The 25,156-nt window shown below is 41.3% G+C and overlaps 1 protein-coding gene across 1 annotated transcript; it reads right to left on the reverse strand.

Annotated features, from left to right (window-relative positions):
• Window positions 1-4,031: 4,031 nt before the first annotated feature.
• CSF1 (colony stimulating factor 1) lies at window positions 4,032-24,384 on the reverse strand. Its single transcript, XM_081948522.1, has 8 exons — window positions 24,027-24,384; window positions 14,200-14,262; window positions 13,399-13,563; window positions 12,368-12,533; window positions 9,600-10,600; window positions 8,133-8,194; window positions 7,727-7,782; window positions 4,032-7,125 (listed from the first exon to the last, which is right to left on the reverse strand). Exons 1-7 carry the CDS (start codon window positions 24,141-24,143, stop codon window positions 7,728-7,730), a joined length of 1,629 nt encoding a protein of 542 aa, XP_081804648.1. The 5' UTR covers window positions 24,144-24,384; the 3' UTR covers window positions 4,032-7,125; window position 7,727.
• Window positions 24,385-25,156: the final 772 nt, after the last annotated feature.

Below are 25,156 nucleotides of genomic sequence, written 5' to 3' on the forward strand. Positions count from 1 at the left end.
GTTGTTGTTCACAATGATTCACCCTGTGTGCTATATTTTGTCTGATAGATCCTGGGATCAATCCAATAGAGATTATTGTAGTTCATCTTGGAGTTCTTGGTGCCCTCTGAGCTTGGTTGTTTGCTTGCAGACATTTGGCTATCCAACAATGTAAACTACTTCACCTAGTTCAACCAAGCTCAGAGAGCATCAAGAACTCCACTGTTCCCATCCTTAGGACCAACAGGCTTAAACCCATCCCTTATAACTTCACAATTTGCATTACCCTAGATCCATGATGGTGAACCCATGGCACGCGTGCCAGAGGTGGCATGCAGAGCCCTCTCTGCTGGCACATGTGCTGTTGCGCCAGGTCCTATGGTGTTTCTTTTGTGAGCTTCTCTTTCCTGCAAACTATGAAACAGAAGCTCACGAAAGAAAATGATCTTGCCTCTTGCCACGCTGCCGGTGTTGGGATGCCTCTCCTCCCACCAGCCAGGTGGTCTTCTGGTCTCTGCTGTGCATGCACGTATGTCCATGCATGCACACATTTGCACATGCATGCATATTCGCTCGTGCACACCATTGTTTGGGCGTGTGTGCAGTCTGGGCACTCGGTATCTAAAAGATTCACAATCACTGCCCTAGATATTAACAGTTAATTCTACAACAGAGGGGGGGTTTCTACCAGTTCACACCAGTTCGGGTGAACCGGTAGTGGTAATTGGGCCTGCGTCACCGAACCAGTAGGGACTGCAGGCTGGCCATACCCCTGAACCAGTCCCCCGGTCGCCTTCCGAGGAGCCCGGCTGAAGTTTCCCTCACTGAGGCACCAGGACTCCTGATGAGGGGATGGACTAATTCAGGCACTTAGCTTGGCCACCTATTAGCTCCAACTCCATCCTCCTCCCCAGCGAGTGGCATGCAGAAGTTCAGCCAGTGCTTCTCGAGAAACAGAGTTTGCAGGAGGCCGATTTAGGGGCTGGCTGGTTGTAGCACAAACACTCATTCTCAGCTTTTTGATTCCTAGCTGAAATGGACAGCAAACCTAGGTTCGTCCCCCTGATCCAGCAGCTGAAAAAGAGGCGGAGAGAAATGCCAAGGTACACATGGGTTGGAGGGGAGGGAAGAAATTCAAACTTCAGCCTCCTGATGCGGTGTGGGGCTTTGGGCAAAGGCTGGAGGGAAGGGCCCTGGCTTGCTCATGTATTCTCCCTTCCCAGTGTAGTTTGATGCAGGCAGAAGCTCACATTGCCTTTTGCAAGCCCTCTGTTGGTGAAGCTGGGCGCCAGTGAGGGCTGGACTAGTTTTATCCAGCTGTAGGGGAGGGAATGGACAGGGGCCTGGGAAGGAAGTCATTCCCCCTCCCCCGGGGAGGAGAGAAGCCAGACAAAGGGGCAAGTGAGGGCATCCGCAGCATGATGTAGCACATGCACTTTCCCTCAGCCCCCTTCTTTCGGAGGGCTCTGATCAGCTCCCCTCCAGCTTCTTGGCCTCTCCTCTCACCCCATTAGCCAGCCTGCCAGCAGGAGATGAGCGGGTGGGCTTTATTGCATTCCAGGTGTAGGGAAAATTTTGATAGGCTGCTAGGCTAGTGGCAAAACTTCCATGCCCTGGATGGACCCACTCACGCCACCCATACGTGCGTATCTGCCTGCCGGCAGCAGATGAGAGGCTTTGCCTACCCTGGGCAGTAGAGCCGCATCTCTCTAGTGCTGAGAGGCTGAGGAGAAGGCACTGAGTGTCTGTCAAAAGGTCTTTCTGACAGCTGCACCTGTAGCAGAGGTGAGAATGTCAACTGTCTCTAGCCCCAAATTCTCCTTAAGCATTGCCAAATGATAAGGTGACCAACTGTCCTCCTTTAGGGAGGACAGTGCTTCTTTTGTAAGTTCTGTCCTCCCTCGAAAAGTGTCCTCCTACATGTCCTCCTTTTCGATATTTGAAGACTAATCTGTTGCGCGTTATGTGACGTATTTGTATTTGACATGACAATTCGTCAAGGCTCGGTATAGCGCAGCATAAGATGCGATATGAGACACATGCGCTCCGCACGGGAGACCTTGAGAGAGAGCACCACACGCAAGTGGCTTTGTTTACTTCTTACCGAAACACAACACGGCACATACGCACGCAGTAGACCCACGGCACGTCAGCAATTGAATGACTCACAGTAATTATTTCTTTCTCAGTGAATATTCAATTATACAGAGGTAAGTACAATTCATGTTTTATTGATTTATTATCTATTTAATAATTTCCAAATACGTATAATTTTATTTACAAGTTTATACAACCCTGTTGTCAACAGAAGGGTAAAATAATTTAAATTTAAATTTTAGTGAAGTTTATTCGCTTGTGTTATTAACGTTTCAGTTGTAATACTTAATTTTATTTATTCATAATGTGCCTGCATCGTTCGTGTAGCTTTACATTTTATTTTTAATTTTAAATTTCATTTAGGGATGGAAAAATCAAAAGAGGAAATGCCATTTCAATGATCAATTGAAAAAGGAATTTCCATTCCTCATATCAAAGAAAGATGCCATTGTTTTCTGCAATATTTGCAGAGGAGAATTTTGTATTGCAGTAGGGGGCAATTCAATGGAAAAGTACTCATTTAAATAATAATTAACAGGCATGTAAGCATAATTACAATATAAAATGTTACAAATGTTTTTATTATGCATATATCATATTTTAGTGTATTATTGTTGCAATGAATAAAATATTTTTTTTTATTTACGATATTTTTTTCCAATTTATTTGTCCTCCTTTTCATTGTAAAAAAGTTGGTCACCTTACAAATGAGGAACAGCACTGGCGGACGTTCTAAGCCTAAAGAAGGGAGGGGGGAGGGAGGGAGAGAGATATCCAATCCAACTTTCTCTCTGTCTGTCTCTCTGTCTGTGTGTATGTGTCTGTGTGAGAGAGAGACAGACAGACAGACAGACAGACAGACAGAGACAGGAAGGGAGGGGCTGTCCAGTCTCTTCTTGAAAACCTCCAGTGTTGGAGCACCCACTTCTGGAGAAAAGCAGCTCCACTGGTTAATTGTTCTTACTGTCAGGAAATTTCTCCTTCGTTTTAGGTTGCTTCTCTTGAGTTTCTATCCAGAGTTTCTTGTTTTGCCTTCTGCTGCTTTGGGAAATCCATTGCCCCCCCCCCCTCTTTGTGGCAGCCCCTTAAAAGCCTGTTGCCCATCACCCTCTTGGCCAAAGCATGTGAACCATTTCCTCCTTTCAGTGGTCCATGAAAGTACATCCATATTACACAGATAATAAAGTCAAAAAAAAGGTTAACATCATTTTTACAGAACTATAGATACCTTGAGGCTGGCGTGTGACAAGGAATGGCTGGGAAGGGAGTGGCCAGATGAGGCACCCCCTTGATGTGAGAGACAGAGTTGGCCACGCCTACCCCATCACATGACCACCAAGCCACACCCACAAAACAAGCCACACCCACAGAACCGGTAGTAAAAAAAAATTGAAACCTATCACTGCTCTACAAGAAGTGGCTGGGGAATTGAGATGATAGGGAATAAGAAGATGCCTGGATTACAGATTGACTCAAACAGGGCAAGGGCAGCAGGAAATGGCAGGAATCCTGATGGGCAAATAATAGGTTTACCAATTGTCTGGATAGCTGAATTGGACATCCAGTTATGAGGCCACAGCTACCATCCCCATAAAAACTGTACTTATAATTATGTGGACTGGGTATATGTGTTTACTTCTCTTTTATCATGTTCTCATCATATGCTAAATAAATAATAATGTGTAAAAGATTATCTACACTGCAGAAGAAGAAATGAGTATTCTTTGAATATAGGGTCAGTTAACACTAGAGCTCAAATAAATTGGTTTTCTTTAGTCTCACATTCCATTGATCAGGGTTTTTTTTGACTCAGCATTCTGCTTTGAAATCCCAATTCTAAATGGTTAGGAATCACCTGTAAGTCATCGCAAAATCCCCATAATTTGGATAAATATAGTCCTAGGTAAATCTAAAACATCATACAGATTTTTAACAAAAAAACATAGAAAGCTTTAAAAAGTGTTTATTAAATACATCATTTCCTATTTTTAAATAAACATTTGACATTAAAAAAATTATATAAAATATTTGTTTGTAATATATATATATATATATTAAAAAGAACACAGTTTGAACCAGAATTGTAACTCTCTTAAAAACCAACTTTTTAAAAAAACGGCAGGGGAATGTGGTTCTTAGGACCTTTAATACTAAACATTTATTGTGCCAGCGAGCGAGTGCTTAAGACGGAACAATTCAATTGCTGCATCCAAGCGCAATGATAAACCTGGCTCAAAGGTGAGAGGGTGGGGAGGGGGACGGACACTGATCTTCCTTGGAAGCAAGCCAGAGCTGATCCTATGCTATGGCTCAATGATCTATACCAGGGGTGTCCAAACTTGGGAACTTTAAGACTTGTGGACTTCAACTCCCAGAATTCCCCAGCCAGCCATGCTGGCTGGGGAATTCTGGGAGTTGAAGTCCACAAGTCTTAAAGTTCCCAAGTTTGGGCACCCCTGATCTATACAAAGCCCCTGCTAACACTTAAACCTCAAAACCGCCATTAAGTTCTACTGCAATAAAATTAAAAAAAGGGAAACTGAGGCCTGCTCACATCAATAAAGCAACTTACAATGCATTGTTCAGCAATCATTCCTCACAGAACCTGATTTGTTACATCTACGTCCTCCTCTTTTTTAAAAAAAATGTCTATCAACATTGATCTGGTTCATTAACTTTCAAGCAGCAAAGGCAGCAGCATTCCCAGAGACCAGCTCAGAACCATCACCTACCTTGCCGAAACAGGGAAGGGCAAAATGTCAATTACAGAGGAAGGGAAAAAAAGCACATGGGTTGAAATGAAGCAGGACGCCAGAATGATTATCCCTTGAAGAGCTGGAATGTTCTCACAAGCAAAGCAAAACAAAAAAAAACCTCTTAAGCATAGAAAGTGCAACATTTCGCTTTGCTTCACTTGAAAACATGGCTGTAAATATGCAGCTCCCATTTGCTTCTTATAGCTCAACTCTCCACTACAACATGGAAAAAAGAATGAAGGGGTTTAACATCCTGGACAAATCCTTATCTAGGAGATTCTGGGTCTAAAGCTTAAGAGGCAGAGCTACTTATTTCAAGACAAACACACGGAGCTCTCAGCCTCACGGTTTTGTTGCTCTACTAAAGAAAATGCCTAACCTTTGCAGGTACAGACAATGGATAGGAATCCATGCTGACTCCTTTGAAGAGCAGGGATTCATCCACAATAAAGAATCTGAGTTTGTTTCTGCAGCCAAGTTCTAATACTGAAGGACACAGGCAGGCAACATACTCGCAGGATAGAATCAGCAAGCAAAGAAGGGGGTTAAGGGCCCCCAATTTCAGTCCGTGTCTTCCATGTAAGCACATACTTATTTTACATCTGCTGGGAAAACTATTATGGGGACACAGATCTACTGAAGTAAAATATAGTTTGAAAAGTATTTTGGGGGAAGGGACACCTTGACCTGATGGAAAAATACAAAAACAGATGCCCCAAAGGCACAAGATTTCAGCCATGCTTGGGACTTTTGCATGCCTACATGTTTGTTCTGCTGCAGAATTTCATTGTTGGACGTGTTGATGAGGTCTAGAAGACAGAAAATCTAAGCAGCAATTCAGCACAGCTACATTTCAAACATGGTTCCACTCACACTCAAAACCCATTTCAGGGGGAAAACGGTTCCCGAGCATCTCTTATCAGTTAACAGTGCCTCAGTAATACTTCCTACGATGTCAAGGGAAACAAAGGAAATAAGGCTAATTCTCAGTACAACCTGAGTCCTGTTCCATGAATACATCAGCTGGTGACTTGTACCAGTGATAAAATATAAGGCTCAAAAACATAAATACTCTATGGGTAAATTCTGCTTACAAAAGGCCAGTTGCTTCATTCTACAGTTGCTAACTGGAAGGCTGTTACTAAACCCCACAAGCCAGCCATGACAATGTTCCTTCATATTCCTTACACCAGGGGTGTCCAAACTTGGGAACTTTAAGACTTGTGGACTTCAACTCCCAGAATTCCCCAGCCAGCCATGCTGGCTGGGGAATTCTGGGAGTTGAAGTCCACAAGTCTTAAAGTTCTCAAGTTTGGACATCCCTGCCTTACACCTATCCAGCTATTGGCATTCAGAAACACACTTGTTTGTCTCTGAATAGGAAGCCTCCATTTATCACTGAGTTAAACAGATTAATACATAAAGGAAAAGCCACAGCTGTTTTAAAACCACCCTAACCAGTACCCAGCACATTATCTTATGTAGGATGGAACGGTACTTATTTATTGGCTTGTCCTAAAACCTAAGTAAAATCCATTTTATTACTAAGTTAAAATTTAAGGCTAAAAACTTCTTCATTTTGTACGGTTGGGTTAAAAATGGACACTGGGATAAAACTGTCAGCTCCTGAAAAAGTAGATAGCAACTTTCTCTGAACAGTGTGTTATGCGGAGTGCTAACTGGATGGTGTTATGCATAGATGTTGTGCACTGTACTTTACAACCTACAAAGCTTAAGAGATGGACAAAGTCCCTTAAAAGTGAACAGCTGGCATGGGGTTGAGTTCCTGAAGTCTTCAGCAGTTCGAGAGGCCAGAAGCTCTAAAAGAAGGAGACAATTTTCATCCAGGTTCTTTAGCACGGCTGTTCAAACGGCAGAATCCACATCTGATAGATCTGAAAAGGATGCCACCTGCTCCCTGTCAGAATGGAATAGACACAGTAGTTCTTAGTAGACCATCTCCATCACACACGGAATTTTGCAGTCCAAGTGACTATCTTCCTTTTCTCAAGCTCCAGTTTGTTGGCTGAATGGCAGAAAAAAAGGCAACTTGTATAATGCATACCAATCTTGGCTAGCGGAAATAAATAGCGTCCATTTTCCTGATAAATTCCTTCCCATTTAAAAAATAAAAGTATAAAAACAGTCTTCATGGAAAAGTACTGCTGTGGCTTCAGTTCCAGAGTTTCCTTTGTGCAATTTCTCCCAATAATAGCAACAGAACTGTACTTTGAAAGTGGGGCTTTCAGTCCAAAACCTCAGGCAGTTTCTCACTTCAGAGGGAATGGTGAAACTGGAAATAAGAAGATATGAAGAGCCATCACTGTTTAATTCAAGCAGTGTCAATGAGCTAAGAGGTAAAGTACGGGCCATTATTTTGTTACAAATCACATAAGTTAACTTTTGCTGAGGCATATGCAAAGATCCAACTTCAGTTCTCATGCATGACCTTTGACTTCACAGAAAATACAGTCACATAAGAATGCAGATATTTTTCAGGCTAAGAATGGATGGTAAGTTGATGCTTATCTGCTGCTGCTAACCCTAAGGACATAGCTACATTCCATAGCACCTACTTACAGTTACAGGAAACCTGTACCTATGTAGAAAGGAGGTAGCAGGTTGCATATGCACATCGACATCCAGCTAATCATGAAGAATAATACATGATCCTTGGGCACCTGTAAAGGCTTGACTACCCCAGGATCTATAAAATTCTGGACAAGACAGTAGTATTCACTTTTCTGGCTCTAGCATTTAGTATTCATAGTAAACTGTATTCAAAACTGCCCATAAAGTTTATGCACATGTATGGTGTAACTGTTGTAAGGCAAACAACATAAGCTCCTCCAAATACCTTATTTCCCTCTGAGAAAATTAAAAAGATAACCTACCTCATACTTCCCTTTGAATCTGCAACTCCAAGTGTCCCTCCCCTCCATTCAATGACCTACAAAAAAGGAACAGGAATATTAAAAGACAAAGAGGAAGAACTGCTGATTCATTAGTCAACATTTTGTACAACTTTTGATGACCTGGTGCCCTCAATTTGTAGCACAACATAGTTGGAAATCATCACACCGACACATTCACATAGTAGTCCAACAGATTCTATCCCACATGAGTACATATCTAGACCCTGAGGGGCAATTTTAACAGTGAGTTTAAACATAAGAATCTGAAATATGTAGTGAGAAAGAGAAGACCGCTAAATCAGGAATGATTGATCTAAAACAGAAAGAGGCTAACAGATGAAAATCTAGTTATACAGGCAGGCTTCATGATCTTCTAGTTTCTTACCTTTGTTCTTCTGTTCTTTCTACATTATTCCCCATCTGCTGGGTCCACCTTTTTCTTAGGATCTGTATGAAATAAAATAATAATTGGGTAGTGGAACAGAAAACCTTGATTTGAAATAACCACGAGTGGGCTGAATTGCTGATATAATTGGTACTGGATTTCCAACTAAAAGCTGTGATTATCCCAAGAGGAAATGGAGAAATAAACTGAAAACTACTCCGAGAAAACGCTTCTACCAACAAACGTAACAGCTGTCTTTGCATAGGGACAGCCTCCATACTATTAGTCACAGACCAACTTTTAAATCAAGTTTAATTTTGTTCAGCACACTTTCACAGTGTGGTTTCTTGGCATGTCATTTAAAAGTAAAGAATGCCTTTCAGGCCACATGCCAAGCCCAACATTAGATTCCATCCTCACCATCTCCAGGTTTCTCAAGATTACTCCATTTCTTATTGCACAGTGATAAATGATGGCATTAACAAAAAGATAACTATGACTGCTCCTGTATAGTCAAAGCCATTCCTTGAATGTTTTCCTCCCCCACCCTTTCATTATGTAAACTGTTTGTGAAACAAGCAGGAACAGATTTCAGCCTTGAAAGACACTGTGCCAGCCCCATAAATCAAGAGATAGCTTGTTTCCTCTTCCTTCCTATGAAACAGTACTTCTAAATAATTTATGAAGTAATGATACATGCAACGTTTAATCCCAGTGCAAGTCGACATTGTCTCTAGCATGCAACTGCATCTTATCCTGTTCAACATGGAAAGATATTTATTGTATTTATAATTTTTCTTCAACTCCATAAGATTTTCAAGCTACTTAGGAACATTTTCCAACCCTATCCTGATTCTAAGAATCAAAAGATGAATCACACTCAACAGCGACATCAGTTCTAAGCACTATACTTTCACAGGCAAGTACTTTTAAGAAGTTGAGTTGTGGGGCTGTGCAGCATGGGAAGTAGTCCGTCTTAAGCAATGCTTGCATCTTGTGGTTTAGGAAGCTCGAGGATTTAAGGTGGACCAGGCAATCCAAGGCAGAGTTACCCACTGCAAGGCATGCATGAGATGAGATGAGATGTGTCCCACGAACCTAGCTTGGGTTTTTTTTTTTTTTTTTGGCATCTCAATGAAAACAAAAGGAGAAGGAAGGTATTTTACAACAGCAAACAAAACGTAAGATGAGCTGCAGGAAATACTTAATGGAAATGCAAGGAAAGTGTTTTTGCTCAGGGACACAAGAAACTATTTTGCATCTAGCACTATTGGTCTTCCAGACCTATCTTGAGGATGGCAGGTATTGAACCTGCAACGTTTGCATTTTGCCAAGAAGCTACACTTCTCTCTAAATGACAGTTCTATGTTCCCATCTGCGGGAAACTCTATGCCTCAAATTTGCCACCAAGAGAAAGAGGAAAGGGATGTAAAGATGTAAGTCTGTTAAGGCAGGACTCAACCTTACCCTGGATTTATGCAAGTAGAACAGCAGGCCTCCCAGGGCTAACAGGATTCCCAGGACACTGGGTATCACCACATATATCACAGACGTCCCTTGGATATTTCTGGGCTCTGACTTCTTGAAGCGCTTCTCTGCGTTCGGAGGAATGAAGTTCAGATCAAAGCTGGGTCCCAGCAGTCTATCCTCCAATTCCCTGTCCATGTTGGCCAGACCCTCTTCTCGTCTCTCCCGCAGCTGGGTGTTTTGCAGTGCTTTGGAGTTTTGATCTCTGCTACTTTGTTTTCCCCAGGAGTTGCTTTCATGGGATATTTGTTTGTGGGGTGAGGAATTCTCTGTGGTGGCCACGAATCTAGAAGGATCTTGTGTTGCAGAGACAAGATCTTTGTGGCCCAGGACATGGGGACTGCCACTGGAGGGCGCACTAGAGCTGCCTATTTCCTCCAAATTGGAAGATGATGTCAGAGTTAAGCTTAAAGCACTGCTGGCAACAGTGATATCCTGATCAGATGAGAGTCCTGGAATGGCCTCAGTTTTATCTTTTATCTCAAACCATTGCTGATTGAGAAAGGATTTGGCTAAGTCAGAGAGAGGGAGATGCTGAGAAGCTAACTCATCAGATCTTTTCTGGCTTTCACTAGTTCTGGAATCCTGGGAGGGGGATCTGGTCTCCATGGATTCCAACTGTTTCTGGATAGAGAGAGAAGGTGATGACGGTGATGGTAATAGGACATCAATGCCAACCTCGAAATCCATGCTTTCAGTGATTTCTTGGCTTTTATCAGTGCTTCTAGTCACCCTAGACCCAGTATTGCTCTCTAACCCACTATGAATTTGAGTAGTATCAGGAAGCCTTAGTAGTTGGAGAATGCTGACAGCTGTCTTCCTGCTGTCCAGCTGCTCTGCAATGGAAGAGAAAGACTCAGAAGTTGGAAGGAGATATGCCGAGCCTTCTAAATTGATCGGGTCTGCAGATGAACAGTTGCAATCCAGGGCAGTAACAACACCTGAAAAGATCCAGATAGAGAGAATGGCCATAGAGTAATCAGCTTAAGATGCAAGAAGAACCAAAGGGTTGCATTAGGCTCAGATTAGACACTACCTTTAAGCCACCATGCCAACACCCGATTTCAGCCTTTTTTCAAATCATGGCGAAAAATAACAGAAGAAACTGCAGGTTAAAACTGAAATAAAGCAAGGCAACCAGCAGCAAGATCCAGAAAGAACTTTTGAGGATGAAAGATTAATGAATGAATTGATGGATGGAGAGTGTAAGATTAGCTTGGGGTAGCAACACCAAGAAAGAGCTCATGCAACTAAAATTTATGGAGAAATCATATACAATTGAGACCAAGCACTGGATCAGGATTCAATTGTCCAGAAAATCAAAGCAAAGAGAATAATAATTTCTCCATAGGAATGGCGATGGGGATATTCATGGCCATAAGAAGTGAATCTATAGTCTACGTCACTATAGATGCTGCATGCACAGACATAAAACATAAACTGCCACAAGAACACAGATGAACTCAAGACAGATTTTCAGGTCAGACAGTGACTGCATTCTCCTTGGCAACCATTCAGAAGGCTGAAGGCTTCATTATCTCATTGGATCACAGAGTAATAAAACTAAAAATGAGGTTTATTTGGAAGTAAGTGGAGAAAATCCCAGCTATAAAGATTCCATTCAATTATGCCTGAGTAATGCTAGGACATTAGGAATTGAAGCATTATATATGGACCTTCCAAGCTGAATTTTTTAAAAAACAGAAGGATGGGTATATATACACACAGAGAAGTAGAGAAACACCAGTTAGATAAGAATGCAATGTCTTCTCAACTTATTCTTATCTTTGCAGCTTAGCCTTTCCATCAATTTGAGGTCCATCTCAGGAATATATCTGAAATTCTTTGCCATGATATTAAAAGATCCCATTTCTGGTGGTCATTCTAGGATTATTGCATCTTTAAGCAGAAATACTGCAGTTTTGAAATTGAAGTTGATTGTGAAGATACTTAGAACAAAAGTAATATCTATTACAAATGGTTCTGTGGTAGGCTTTTAGGCAGTGTTTATACATACTGCTTGAAGTTTCTCTCAACGCTAATGTAAGTGAAATATGTGACAGAGGGCAAAGACAATACAGAAATATTAATGTTGTTTAACACAGAACAATGGGTAATGGGGAAGGGAAGAACTTCATCTGACATTGAGTTAAAATCCACACCATCCTGCTGTATAGTACTAGCAATACCACCTATACTTATATAAATGCTTTACAGCCCTCTCTAAGCAGTTTATAGAGTCAGCATATTGCCCCCAACAATCTGGATCCTCATTTTACTGATCTCAGAAGGATGGAAGGCTAAGCCAACCTTAAGCCAGCGAGGACTGAATTCCTAGCAGTGGGCAGAGTCAGACTGCAATGCTGCACTCTAACCACTATGCCACCACACCTCTTATTTATTCACACAAGAATAAGAATCTGCAGCTACATCAGACTTAAACAGATTCGGTGTTGCCCTCACTTCAAACTAAAGAGGCCCACTAGATTTCCATTCAAATGAGATGTCTGTTGACTTCTAAGGCTTGCATTCCAGCAGACAATAGACAACACTTGCACATATAAATGCACAGAGAAGCCTGCTCCACAAACATAAATGCACATATATAAAAGCCACAAAATGCTTTACCCAGTTTAAAATCCTCACTCCCCAACTCTATGCCAAATAATTAGCAGGAAATGCACCTCTGAAAGTCTTGAACTGTTTACCTGGAGAAACAGTCTCCTTTTCCAGGGATTCTGAACACTTCTGGAAGACTTCACTGCAATCATCTGTGAATGTTGCCTTGCTCAGAAACTGCTTGGCTTGGCTAAAGTATTCGTGCACCAGTTGCAAAGTCTGCTCTGCAGTACGGGAGAAGGTCTTGATGCACTTCTTTCAGAAGGGGAAATAAACAAAATTAGCTGCTATTATATCTATCACAGCATATCACCAGCCAATCAAAAATAGTTTATCTACTTCCATAAGCAAGGCCTATTCTCAATTCTATACTGAAGATCCTGCAAGGAATATCCAACATATCAATAGGATTTAAAAGGTCAGTGAGATAGAGCAAGTACTTCCTCATCTCAGTCCCTTAAGAATTTTCAGTCCCTAAAGATTAAGTGTGGCCAAATACAATATATTACACATTCAATCCACAAACTCTGTTTCCAGATTGACTCTGTAGATCCCATTGGTTAAAACTGCTAACCTATTTGGGGGATTTTCCTAAAACTTCTTTTTCTCATATTTGGGGACATTTTAATTGATGAAGACTTCTGGAGAATTTAGAGCAGTGCATGCCTTTTTGAGTCATTTTGGCTGGTCCTAAATGATATCGCCCATATGATACATTTTGCATATTTTGTCCATGGGCCAGCATAAGATAATACCAACCAAAAGCAATTTTTCCCCATTGCAGATAGCAAGCACTTGGAGGAAGAAGCAGCTGGCTAAAAACTATGCATTGCTTCAAAGGGCCCAAACTAACCCTCTTTCTGCCCTGTCTTTAGGCACTTTAAAATTATGTACCTGTATGTGAAGTCTAAAAATGTGATTAAGGTTATATTTGGTTCAATCCCAACTTCTCTAAAAAGAAGGCAGATTCAAGAAAAAACAAACTAAAGCATTTTTTTCAATTCACTCCTCAGCATCATCAGCTTTAAAATTTAGATGTCAATTGTCAACCAGCTTCTCAGTCTCATTAAATGTATTAGCATTATTTCTGAGGATTGCAAAACTGATCAGCAAAATTTACCTTATTCTTATCATCATGAGGCTTAATGCATCTGGCAAGGTCCACGTATAAGTCCTTTATCAGACGGAGTTTCACGTAGTTTGGAGTATTACTCTTGAATGTTATATTATCAATGATACCTTTCAGGGGATGGTAGGCTGCTTTGAGAAAGCATTCAGTATTATCCTAGAAGATAATAAATATAGATGTCAGCAATGAAAATATTCAGTTTCGATGTGAAAAAGTTAGCATTGTTCAGATCAAGTACTATTTTTTCTTGTTGCTACCACTTGTCCTTTCCAAAAAGGGACAAGGGTAAAAATAGACTTGAAGATGATCAATATAATTGCTCTTCAATTATAAAGGATCTAAAGAGATGTGTCAATCAAATGAACAGCAGCAGCATCAAAGGCTCATTAACTCCTCTTGGGGTATTTTGTCTACGAGTTCACCATGGAGATGAAAAACTAGATGCTAATGACTTCTCATAATATTTTTGAAAGCTAACTAAGTAGAATGATAACCTTTCCTTGGTAACTGTGGGTAGGAAATAATCACGATTCAAAACCAACTGGAATTCTCAAGATTTAACACAATAGAAAATTCTGGTTTGGAATCTCCTAGTAGCTAGAGGAAAAGATATGCAGAAGCTCAAAGCTAAACCAAAGGCCAGCACTTACACTCACAATTCCTTGTAATGAAAAAAAATCTTGAAAAATACATTGAAATCCACTGCTTCAAACTCTGAACACTAGAAGCTCTTATATAAACTCTAATTGGCAATGTAACAAATTGAATACAGGACACACTCTTGCAACTTACCAGTTCCCTTTCATCCACATAGTCAAAAGATTGCAGGCAGGAAGTTGCCATCTGGCTATCAATCTATAATGAAAAAATACAGGGAAAATGTCCATTAATCTTACTCTGTTTTAGCTTTACGAATCCAAAGAATGTTCCAAGGAAGCCAAGATATCTAGGGCAAATGTAAACACTAGTGACACCATAACAAGGTTAGAGAACTGAATTCCTTGCATAAAGCTAGAATTTGTTTTACAAGGTTGCAAGAAAAGCCAAACGTGTTTGGGATAAATAAATCAGGGAAGGGTTCAGAGTTAGCCACAGCAATTGATCAGAGTTAGGACTGTCAAAAAGACACATCCACAGTTCCACAAGCAATGGCAACAATCACCAGCAATATCACAGATCAACTCAGGAAAAGGCAAGCAGGAAATCAACGAGGGAAAAAGCTTGGCTCACTATCCCAAGAATGATAAACAGTTTAAGAGCATCACTTTCGGTTTTGGGTTTAGCATCTTCAACCTGTCCCCGCTTGCCCAAAGGATGGGGGAGTTTTTGATTCTGCCCAAATGGCTTCTAAGCCAGCACAGCAACAACTAGGCACCGACCAGTTAACTAAATAAAACTCTGGCAATCGGAACCACAGTTTCTGCTTTCTGAATACTCTGCTGAAAGACTCTTCAAGCAATATCACCAGGAAAGAAATCATACAATTTCCACTATTCTGGGAATCACATTATCCATTTCACAGCCGTTCTTTTCCATGAGCATAGTTGACTATGAATTTACACTTTGCAGTGGTAGTCCTTAGGTTTAGGTTTTAGGTTTTATTAAATTTATAGACCGCCCCCTCTCCCCGTAGGGACTCGGGGCGGTCTATGACGGCATAGATTGATTTATGACGGCAACTGGGACCAACATTTTGGTCGCAAGTCATGACAGTTGCAAGTTGAGGCATCCACATGACTGGATCCAATTTTATGACTATTTTTACAGTGGACATTAAGCTTATCATATGGTCGTAAGTCTGAATTCATTATCTCAGTGGGCAATATTTTTTTTGCCAGAAACCAGCCAAAAAAATAAATAAATCACAGATTACAGACATGTGACTACAGGATACTGCAATCAGTTGTAAATGTGAGCCAGTTTCCAAATGCTCAAATGCAGTCACGGAAGTGTGTGTATATATGTGTGTGCATGCATGCGTGCGCAACATTTTATGACTGCTATAAGTGCTTTATGGATTGTAAACCATCCTTTCTGTGGTCTTGGTAACTCCAAATGATCATTAAAAAAAACCAATTGTATTTTTTACTTTGATTTAACTCCATCATTAGTGCTATTATTAGGTATAACAAGGAAAATCACACTAGAATGAAAAAACAGCTTTACAAAATCAGGTACCTCTGCAAGTATAATTCAGTTTTTGAAACAGCTACTGAAATAGATGATGCAATGGGGTTTCTGAATGAACATTGTTAAAACATGACATGCATCATTAAAGTCGCTTGTTCAGTCAATCTTGCAACTTCCCACATGATTTAAAGGCATTCAACTAGGGAATTCACAGAGTTTTAAATATACATTCTGTTAATCCAACCCTTTTCCTGGATCTAAGTGGCTTGAAAATCTCATTCTTTGTTCCAAAATCTGTATTCTCTTTAGGAATAGGGAAGGGAGATTTTTATGATAGTAATGTGCCATATACCGGATATAAATAGTGCCAAATGGGTACAGAGTTACTTTCATAATATTTGAAATTGGAATCATTAAAGTTTTGGCTCCAAGTAACGATATACCAACTAATCCTAAACTTTAGCCATGACTGCAAAATTAATCAGCAGTACATTTTATTTGAACAATAAGCTCCATTAAGGTGTGGCAGCGTAATATTTGAGAAATAGTATGAGTTACAAATGACTCATTCTCCTTGGCTTAGAAAAGATACTGAAAAATAAGGGCACTTTTAATAAACAAAGTGAATAATGTATTATTCCTTTCAAAGGGAGATTTAAAATAAAAAACTATAAATTATTTCTACCAATTCAGATTATATTATCTGTTACCTGTTATTATACTAAGACTCACTGTCAATTCCAATGCCTATTATTTATTTATTGGCTTATTTGTAGGATTTACAGGCTGCTCCAACTCCTGATAATGAGTGATAGACGGGTTCCAATGTATAAATGTAATTTTAAAAAATACACTAAAGTAAATCAGTGACTAGAGATGTTCCTATGGAACCTGAAGCCGAGATTGAAAATATTAACAGCAAGGGAGACTTACTTTCCCAACCAAGAGGGCATTACAGCAACCCAGTCATCCTGGCTTGATAGAAAAACCTTGTTTTCATCAGATTTCTAACATTGAGAAGGAAAGAGGCCAGGGGTGGATTTCAGCTGCTGCTACTGTCGGTTCGCTCATGGACGCGCTGCACGTGCTCGATGAGTACTACACGCACATGCACAATACTAAAAAAAGCTTCTGCGCATGTGCAGAAGCAAAAAACAAGATGGCGGTGCCTATGGTGCCATCGAGAGAACTGGTTCAGGGGCGTGACAGGCCGAGTTATTACCCACTTGGCCCAACCGGTCTGATCTGGTAGGAACCCATCACTGGAAGAGGCCAATCACATCTCGGACAATATATTATTCTAGAGGAGAAGGGCAGCAACTGAAAAAGTACTTCTGTTGATCCCAAAAGTCTCTAGTCTAGTTGAAGAGGCACATCAGAATTCTACCGTGTTTTCCTGAAATTACGACATGTCCTGATAATAAGACCATGCCATATTTTTCCTGTGGGCAAAAACATACGCCCTCCTCCAATAATAACCCCCCCTCCAGCCAGGCAGAGCACCAATCACCAACCTAGCGATATCCCAAAGGTGCAAAGCCGCAGGAACCGGGGGGGGGGGGGGCAGGGGACAAAGGCGCTCACATTGCTTGACGCCTTTGGGATACCGCTAGGTTGGTGGGTGGCGCTGTGCCCAGCTGGAGCAGGGGGTTGCCAGGCAGCTGCTCTCATGAGCAGCTGCCCGGCAGCGCCCCTTTCCAGCCGGGCAGAGCGCCACTCACCGACCCAGTAATATCCCGAAGGCGCTAAGCCGCATGGCACTCTGCCGGCTGGAAAGAGAGGTTGCGCCAGCACTTGTTTTGCCTCCAGCTCACGTGCCTCCCAGCCTCACCATGCCCAGCTCTCCCTGTAGAGCTGGGCCAAGCCCCACTGCTGCCGCTGCCATGCTCCGAGCATAACCGGCTTCCAAACTCTGGAAATCCGCTGCCGAGTCTTCCGGCAGCGGCTCTGGGATTACGCTGTATGGTTGTGGGCTAGCTGTTGGAACACTCTGGAGGGACAGAGAGTCTTCCCGCAGCCAGCCCATAACCATAGAGCGTAGTCCCAGAGCGGCTGCTGCCAGAAGACTCGGCAGCGGATCTACGGAGTTTGGAAGCCGTTATGCTCCGAGCATGGTGGTGGTGGTGGTGGCAGCAGGGCTGCGGTGGCGTCCTGGCCCAGCCATGCAGGAGGAGCTGGCCATGGTGAGGCTGGGAGGCACGCGAGCTGGAGGCAGAATAAGTGCTCGCGCAACTTCTCTTTCCAGCCGGGCAGAGCGCCACGTGGCTTAGCACCTTTGGGATATTACTGGGTAAGTGAGTGGTGCTCTGCCCGGCTAGAAAGGGAGGTTGCCAGGCAGCTGCTCATGAGCATGGTCACCTCATGGCAGCTTTGTTGTGCTGCTGAAACAGCGCAACACAGCTGTTTGCCCGAGGATGTGCCCGGCTCTTCGGGCCCCCGCTCGCAAGAGAGCAGCCACCTGGCAACCCCAAACCAATAACCCCCTGATAATAAGGCCGAAGCAAAATGGGGGGGGGGCAAAAGAAAATAAGACCCTGACTTATTTTCAGGGGAAAACGGTACCCTGCTGGGTCATTTTAAAATGGGGAGATATTTTGTACTTATAAATGAAGTCTGTCCTTTGAAACCATCTTGGGGGAAAAAATGATAATTTCTGGCATCTTTTAATACCTCCCTTGGGGGTGCTCTGGATCTCTTCTGCTACGTGGACTTTCTGGATTTTGATTATTTGGTTTCTCTTTTTCTGGTATACCTCTGTGTCTTGGAACAGTGAAGGAGAATTAACTTTTTACTTTCAGATTTGCCTGCTACCTTGGACCGGACCGGCTGCGCGCTCCATCGACGCCATTTTCTTTGTAAAAGATTTACCACCTCTGAACTTAGACAATGGGAACTAAGAAACCACCAACGGGCAAGTCACTATCGGCTCCTGCCTCAGCGACCTCCAGTCTAAGTACCCAGCAGCCAAAAATTGCTACAAAAAGAAGCGGCTGGAGAGAGCTCAAAAGAATTATCTGTCAACCAAATGTTTCAGGAAATTATGAGAGGTCAAAACGAACTGAGGAAGGAAGTGGAAGATCTCAAAGATGAACTCAGAGGGGTACAACATAACATAACAGAAAATAGACAAAGGATTGTGGTGCTGGAGGAGGGGGCGGCTGGGATGGGGGAAAAGGTTAAGGGGGTCCGAAAGGGAAATTTAGAACTGGAAAATGTTATGGCCAAAATAGAATTTGAAAGAATGTCTTTTTTTCTTAGGTTCCAGAACCTACCAGAGACAGAAAATGAAGATCTTAAAGTTATTATGAGCACAATTTTAGCAGAATACCTTAAGAGAAACAAAGAACAGATGTGTTGGGACATGGACCTGGTTTATAGAATTAATTCAGCATATGCCAGAACCCATAATGTTCCAAGAGAGGTACATGTTAAATTTCTCAGGAGGACGAGAGATGAGGTGCTAGGGGCCCAAAGGGAGGGACCCTTAAAATACCAAGATAAAGAAATTACCATTCTAAAGCAAATTCCAAAAAAGGTAAGAGAAAAAAGGAGGAAGTATTCTTCCTTATCAAAGAAACTATACAATAGAGGTATTTGTTTTAGATGGTTATTGCCAGAAGGAATGATTTTCTGGGAGGGAAGCCGAATTAGAATTAAGACAGTGGATGAGGCCGAAGTCTTCATTATAAAATATTTTTCTCTCCCAGAGGACGAAGATAGTGGAAGTGGGGAAAAAGGCAGCAATGTACAAGACATGGGAAAGGGGGGGGGGGCTATGGCTCCACCTGGGGACAGGGAGGAGGGAGCAATATCGAGAAGGCTCAGGTCGCAAAAATAAATATATCTGAAATATTATTGTAATTGTTGATATACTAGAAAGTGACAAAGAAAGAGATGATTGAACACATGGTTGACATAAAGTAAGAATTCTGTTTATGCTTATCTTTTATATGTTATTTTTAAAATTGTAGAAGTGTGAGATTTGGAGGGATTTCTACTACTAACATGGGAGCTACCAAAATTTTCTATGTACCCTTTTACCTTTTTCCCATAAATGTTTTAGAACCAATAAAAAAATTTACAAAAAAAAGAAGAAGAAAGAAATAGGGAGATATTACAAGGCAGGGTTTCTTAAACCTGTTGCCATCACACCTCCCTTTAGTGTACACACCTTCTCTAAAAATCCAAACACCAAAATGAACACATATGAACAATGAAAGCAATACAATTAAAGGTAGATTTATTTTAATGATGAAACTAAAAGGTTCTTCACACTTCTCTTGGACTCTTGCTTCTACCTCCCCCAAAGGGGTATACTTCACAGTTTGAGAAACCTTATTATGGGAAAAAGGTGCATCCAAAGATATCCCCAGGCCAGGAAGCATAACTAGGGTAATGCCTTGAACTACACTCAGAAGCCAACTGGAACTGACTTCTTGGAATAAAAGTGTCACAATGAGCTCCTTCAAAAGGATCCACCACTACCCAACCTCACTCTTCACAGATGCAATTTCCAAATGCACCTCAAGGGCAGTGCTACATATTACAATATTCCAAAGGAAAGGTGACTGAGGCACAAATGGCAGCGAGTAATGTCTGCGGTACAATTGACACCCTAGATATAGCTCAGCAAAAGGCTTTTAGCCACTTGTTCTTCAAACAGAAACTATGAATCTAAGAGGGCCCCCAAACTAAATTTGCACAGAGAAGTGTAACCCTGCTTGAAGTTAATCATGGAGTCACACTGGAAGGGGCCTCTCTTTAATCCCACAGCTACTCCATCTTATTGGGATTGATCTCAACCAGTTCCACTCCCATTCATACCTGGATAAACTCTAGATTAGTGGACAAACTTCAGTGACATGAGTTATTTTCCAGTAGCCAAGCTATAGAGTTGGGCATTGTTAGCATACTGGTGAAACCTGACTCCAGGCAGCCAGATGACATCACCTAGCAGATTCAGGAAGATCTTGAAGACAACTGGGAGTGTAGCAAGCTCTGGGGAATTTCCCCACTTGAGGTCTAAGATTTAATTTCTCACGTATTATTGACTGAAAACGTCTATTTGGAAAGATGAACAGCTGTGCCCTTTACTCTTAACTATTGGAAATGGATCAGAAGACTGTTCAATGATATCCAAAGCTATTGAGAAATCAAGCAGGGCAAGGATTACATTATCCCTATCTCAGTCCTATGAGAGATCATCCATGGACACAATCAATGCTGTGCCGTGCTGAATTTAGGCCTGAAACCAGACTGGCCAGATCCTCTATTTTTTCCAGGGCTCAATGCAATTCCAGCCCAACCATAATCTTGCCCCAAAAGGGAAATTTTGAGATAGGCTGATAATTGCTCAGAATGTACGAGTTGAGAAATGTTTCTTGAGAAAGGGGCACGTGCGCCACTGCCCCTTCAAGCATACGGTAACACTTTCTCTCTGAAGGATGCATTTCCCACCACCAGCTTTCTGTCAGCTCCCTGGAAACTTTCACAACAAGGAGGGGCAGGGATCCAGGCTACAAGCAGAAGACTCTATTTCCTCAGGAATGACAGAAACACAACTATCCCAAATAGTATTGCAATGTGGAACCTCTTTCATCTTCACTAGGCTTGCCCAATGAACCTATACATTGGGCCTATACATTATTAAAAGATTAGATATGATATTAGCAGACCCCAATGTCTTTAAAATCCTCAAAGGGGACAAAGAATGAATCACAAATACATCATTCTCCTTGAATATTCTTTGGCAACCAATACATGTGAGAGATAGCAGGTGTTTCAGCACTGTTTAATATAAATATTACAACCAAGATGTTTTCAGACAGGCAGGAATTTGCTTCCCTAGGGAGAGAACTGGAAGAGGAACGCTAGCAACTCGACATTCCTTTTTTAGGGAGGTTTATCCCAAAGTCAAAACAATAAAACAATTTTTCCTTAGAAAATGTTGTTAACAGGGACTGTTTATAATAAATATGGATAATCAAAACATTGAAGCATTATTCATCTTATGTTGGTGCTTTCTTGTTAGTTTTTGCAGAATCTAGTAGTATACGGCACAAAGATATTAAGACAGAAGAGCCATTAACATTACAGAGAGCAGAAAAACCAGCTTGCTTTAAGCAAGTATCTTCCATAACTTTCATGGTGTTCAAGTGTATTAACAAAACTCCTACAATTATCCAACTAACATGGCCATAAATTGCCTGGAATTGTGGAATGACTAGGAAAGTCAGAGTTAGATTTTCAATACTGGTCAAGGAATGGTGGAGAATAGAGAAGATTCAGGATGGCAAAAAGACTTTAATAAAGTCACCTGACCAACTCAAACATTTGTCATCCTCATAGAGGATGTTCAACCCAGAAATGCATCAAAAATGGGCACAATAGAAAAAATACAAGAGAAAGTATCCCTAGAACAATGCTATTTACAGCTTCATCTCCTGGCTGTAGACAGTTTTGTCTTCATATTTTTGTTAGCTAAATAATAATTCTTGTGAATCTTTCCTATCTGAATCAGAATTCTGTAAAGCCTCTGGGAATTTTGTAGGCAAGAAAAGTATCGAGAATTTCTAAAAAGTTAGTTATGAAAACAATTCTTGCAGCAGAGATTTCCTAATGTTTATTAATGGTTTAGGCAAAAATCAAGTTTCCAGGAGACTTTGCTACTAACGTTTTGCAGATCTAGATTACCCTGACCATTAACTTGTCAGCTACGTTATCTTTGGAAAACCCAGCCTGCATCAATTAAGCATATAATCTCGGGGCTATTCCTCCAACTAAAAAGAATAAATAAAGTATTTAGATGGAGGAAAAACCCAGAGTAATGATCAGGTGAAGAAATAGCAGCAAAATATTCAAGGAGGTTTTGCCCTAACCTCAGGGCAATCCAAGCTGAGCTCAGCTTGTCTGGTGGCTGCATTTTATGTCCTGGATTTTTAATGCTGTAAGTCACCTGAAGTCATCATAGGTGGCTTGGGAGGCCATATACATTTGTTCCATAAAATAAATGACTATGGCATGAAAATGAAAAGATAGCAAGTTGGATTAAACTTCAGTACACAGCCAATTATATATATATATTATATATTTATTAAATTTATAGACCGCCCCCTCCCCCCGAAGGGACTCGAGGCGGTGTACAGACAACACAATAAAAAACAGTATACAAAATTAAATACTCTTAGATACCCCTAAAATCAAATTAAATACTAGGCTGTACAGTATGATAAAAATTAAAAACAACCTAAAAACCTACCCCTAAAAATTTAAAATACAGGCTAGAAGGATTAAAACTACGGTTAGGCCAGGCCAGCTAAGTTGAACAGGTGGGTCTTAAGTTTCTTGCAGAAGGAGCGGAGATCGGTGGTTATTCTAATATCGGGGGGGAGGTCATTCCAGAGGGTCGGGCCACAAGGCCCTACTCCTGGGCGTCGCCCGCTGGCACTGCCTAGTGAACAGCACCCGGAGGAGTCCCTCCCTGTGAGAGCGAATCAGCTGCAGGGATGTATGGGGCAGGATGCGATCCCGCAAATTGATCAGACCATTCCAAAATGGCTTTAGACAGCAGGATGTTTGATCTCAGAGATGTAGGAACTTCATACCGCTCTTATTACAACAGTATATATTTGGCAATTTCATTTTCTTGCAGCATAGAAGAGGTAATGGGTAATATTGCTAAAATGATGTAACACCCCCCCCCCCCCCAAAAAAAAACCTAAATGAAAGTAAAATAAGATTCCCAATAACTTGGCCATGTAGGCACCAGTGCCTAGATGATCTTGGGTTGGTTATTAGGATGAGTGATCACCAAAATACTGGGGGCCATGCACATCTTGGAAACTTTACCTTTCTTTTTCATAGTTTTTCACCCCTTCTAAAATTTGCCAACAGATATCTTAAACAAATCAAAGGTTATGCATGTAATATAACCAATTCTTTGGGCAGAATTCTAAGTAACTTTTATTTATGCACAACCCTTTTTTTCCCCCTCCTGGTTTGCATATTCATTCTTCCAGTGCTTTTGGTGCAGAAATCAAAGAAAGTATACTACCAATTAGGAACACCCAAGCCACACTCTGTGGGAATCTCTAGGAAGCTGCTCTCAGTCAGAATCTACACTGGCACTAGGGATATAATGCAAAATGATTTTACTGGTTTGTTGTGTTGAGAATTGCCAAGCATTTGCAAACATGAGAAAGGTGCCGAGATAATTTCAATGTCAATTCTGCTTTCTTGTTGCCCGGTACCACTTATTGTAAAAAAGAATAACTTTTTTCTGAATCTAATACTAGAGGGACTGGAAACAACATAAAACATTGGAAATTAGATACTACTATAACTTTATTTAATACAGACCCAGCCTGACTCTTAAGCTGGTAATCTACTACCAAGCTACCATTAGCACAGATACCCAGTCCATATAACGTTACTTCTTAACATCATTATTCTTTTAATACGTGTTCTTATGATATAATTTATAAACTCACCAGATCAGTCAAGTTCTTAAGGTGGGATGTCATGATGAGCCGGTGGCAACCCAAACGATTCTGACCAGTTTCATGGATACTGCAGGTTGCGAGAAGGAACAAGGCTAATTGCAACATGTTTTCCTGGGCTGTGGATGAAGAAGTAGTCTCATATTAGAGCCTTGCATTTTCTGCTCCTATAGATAGGATCAAACCGGTCAGTCCTGGAGGAGATCAACCCTGACTGCTCTTTAGAAGGCCAGATCCTGAAGATAAAACTCAAAATACTTTGGCCACCAAATGAGAAGGAAAGACTCACGGGAGAAGAGTCTAATGCTGGGAACGATTGAGGGGAAAAGGGGACGACAGAGAATGAGGTAGCTGGATGGAGTCACCGAAGCAGTAGGCATGAGCTTAAATGGACTCCAGAAAATGGTAGAGGACAAGAAGGTCTGGAGGAATGTTGTCCACTGGGTCGCGATGGGTCAGACACGATTTCGCAACTAACAACAACAATAGATAGGACTGTCCTTAGCAAGCATTTACATTTCATTGTTTTCTTTTCTAATGTAAATCAACATTATATTTCAAACATATGTCCTAAACTCATCCATGTCTGGCTAATGTGTGCTATGTCTTCCCTCAGCCTCTTTTTTTTAAAAGTAGCCATAGAATTTCCTCAGCTTATCTACTTGTTTCTCTCCTTCCATGGTTTGCCACACATCTTCCTTCCAAACCACAAGTGCTGGGAAATCATTCTCTATTCTCCCACTGCCCTTTGCTACAACATCTTACTAGCAAAGACTGTGGTACTGTCTCAGAATTACCATCCATTATTGCATAGAAGTTTGGTTTTTAAAAAATGTGTACTTTTTTTTTTTTTTAAGTCAGTGCTAAAATATTGCAGTAATATTTCCTTCTATTTGTACTTTCCCACCGGGCCTTTGCTTCAGACCAATTTGTGCTTGGAACGGACCATATCAAATTACCACATATTGGGCATGGCTCCAACAATAACTCTTTTCCATCCTGCTGGCATCCATGACTGCAGAAATCTCTGGACTATATCTATTTCTGAAGCTTGCCACATTTATTTAGCAAAGCACGGGAGCACTGCTGCTAAGGGACACATTTCCCAAGTGTGCTTTAAA

Source organism: Natrix helvetica (assembly GCF_964273705.1).
Source record: "Natrix helvetica genome assembly, chromosome: 3".
Classification (NCBI taxonomy): Eukaryota; Metazoa; Chordata; class Lepidosauria; order Squamata; family Natricidae; genus Natrix; species Natrix helvetica.

Bases quoted from the DNA above. Each gene is read 5' to 3' on its own strand.
- CSF1 (XM_081948522.1), bottom strand. From the start codon at position 24,143: ATGTTGCAATTAGCCTTGTTCCTTCTCGCAACCTGCAGTATCCATGAA. The intron at 10,601-12,367 runs GTAAACAGTTCA...GGATCTTTTCAG, and splicing joins AAAGGAGACTGTTTCTCCAG to GTGTTGTTACTGCCCTGGAT. The intron at 7,783-8,132 runs GTAAGAAACTAG...CCTTTTTTGTAG, and splicing joins GAAAGAACAGAAGAACAAAG to GTCATTGAATGGAGGGGAGG.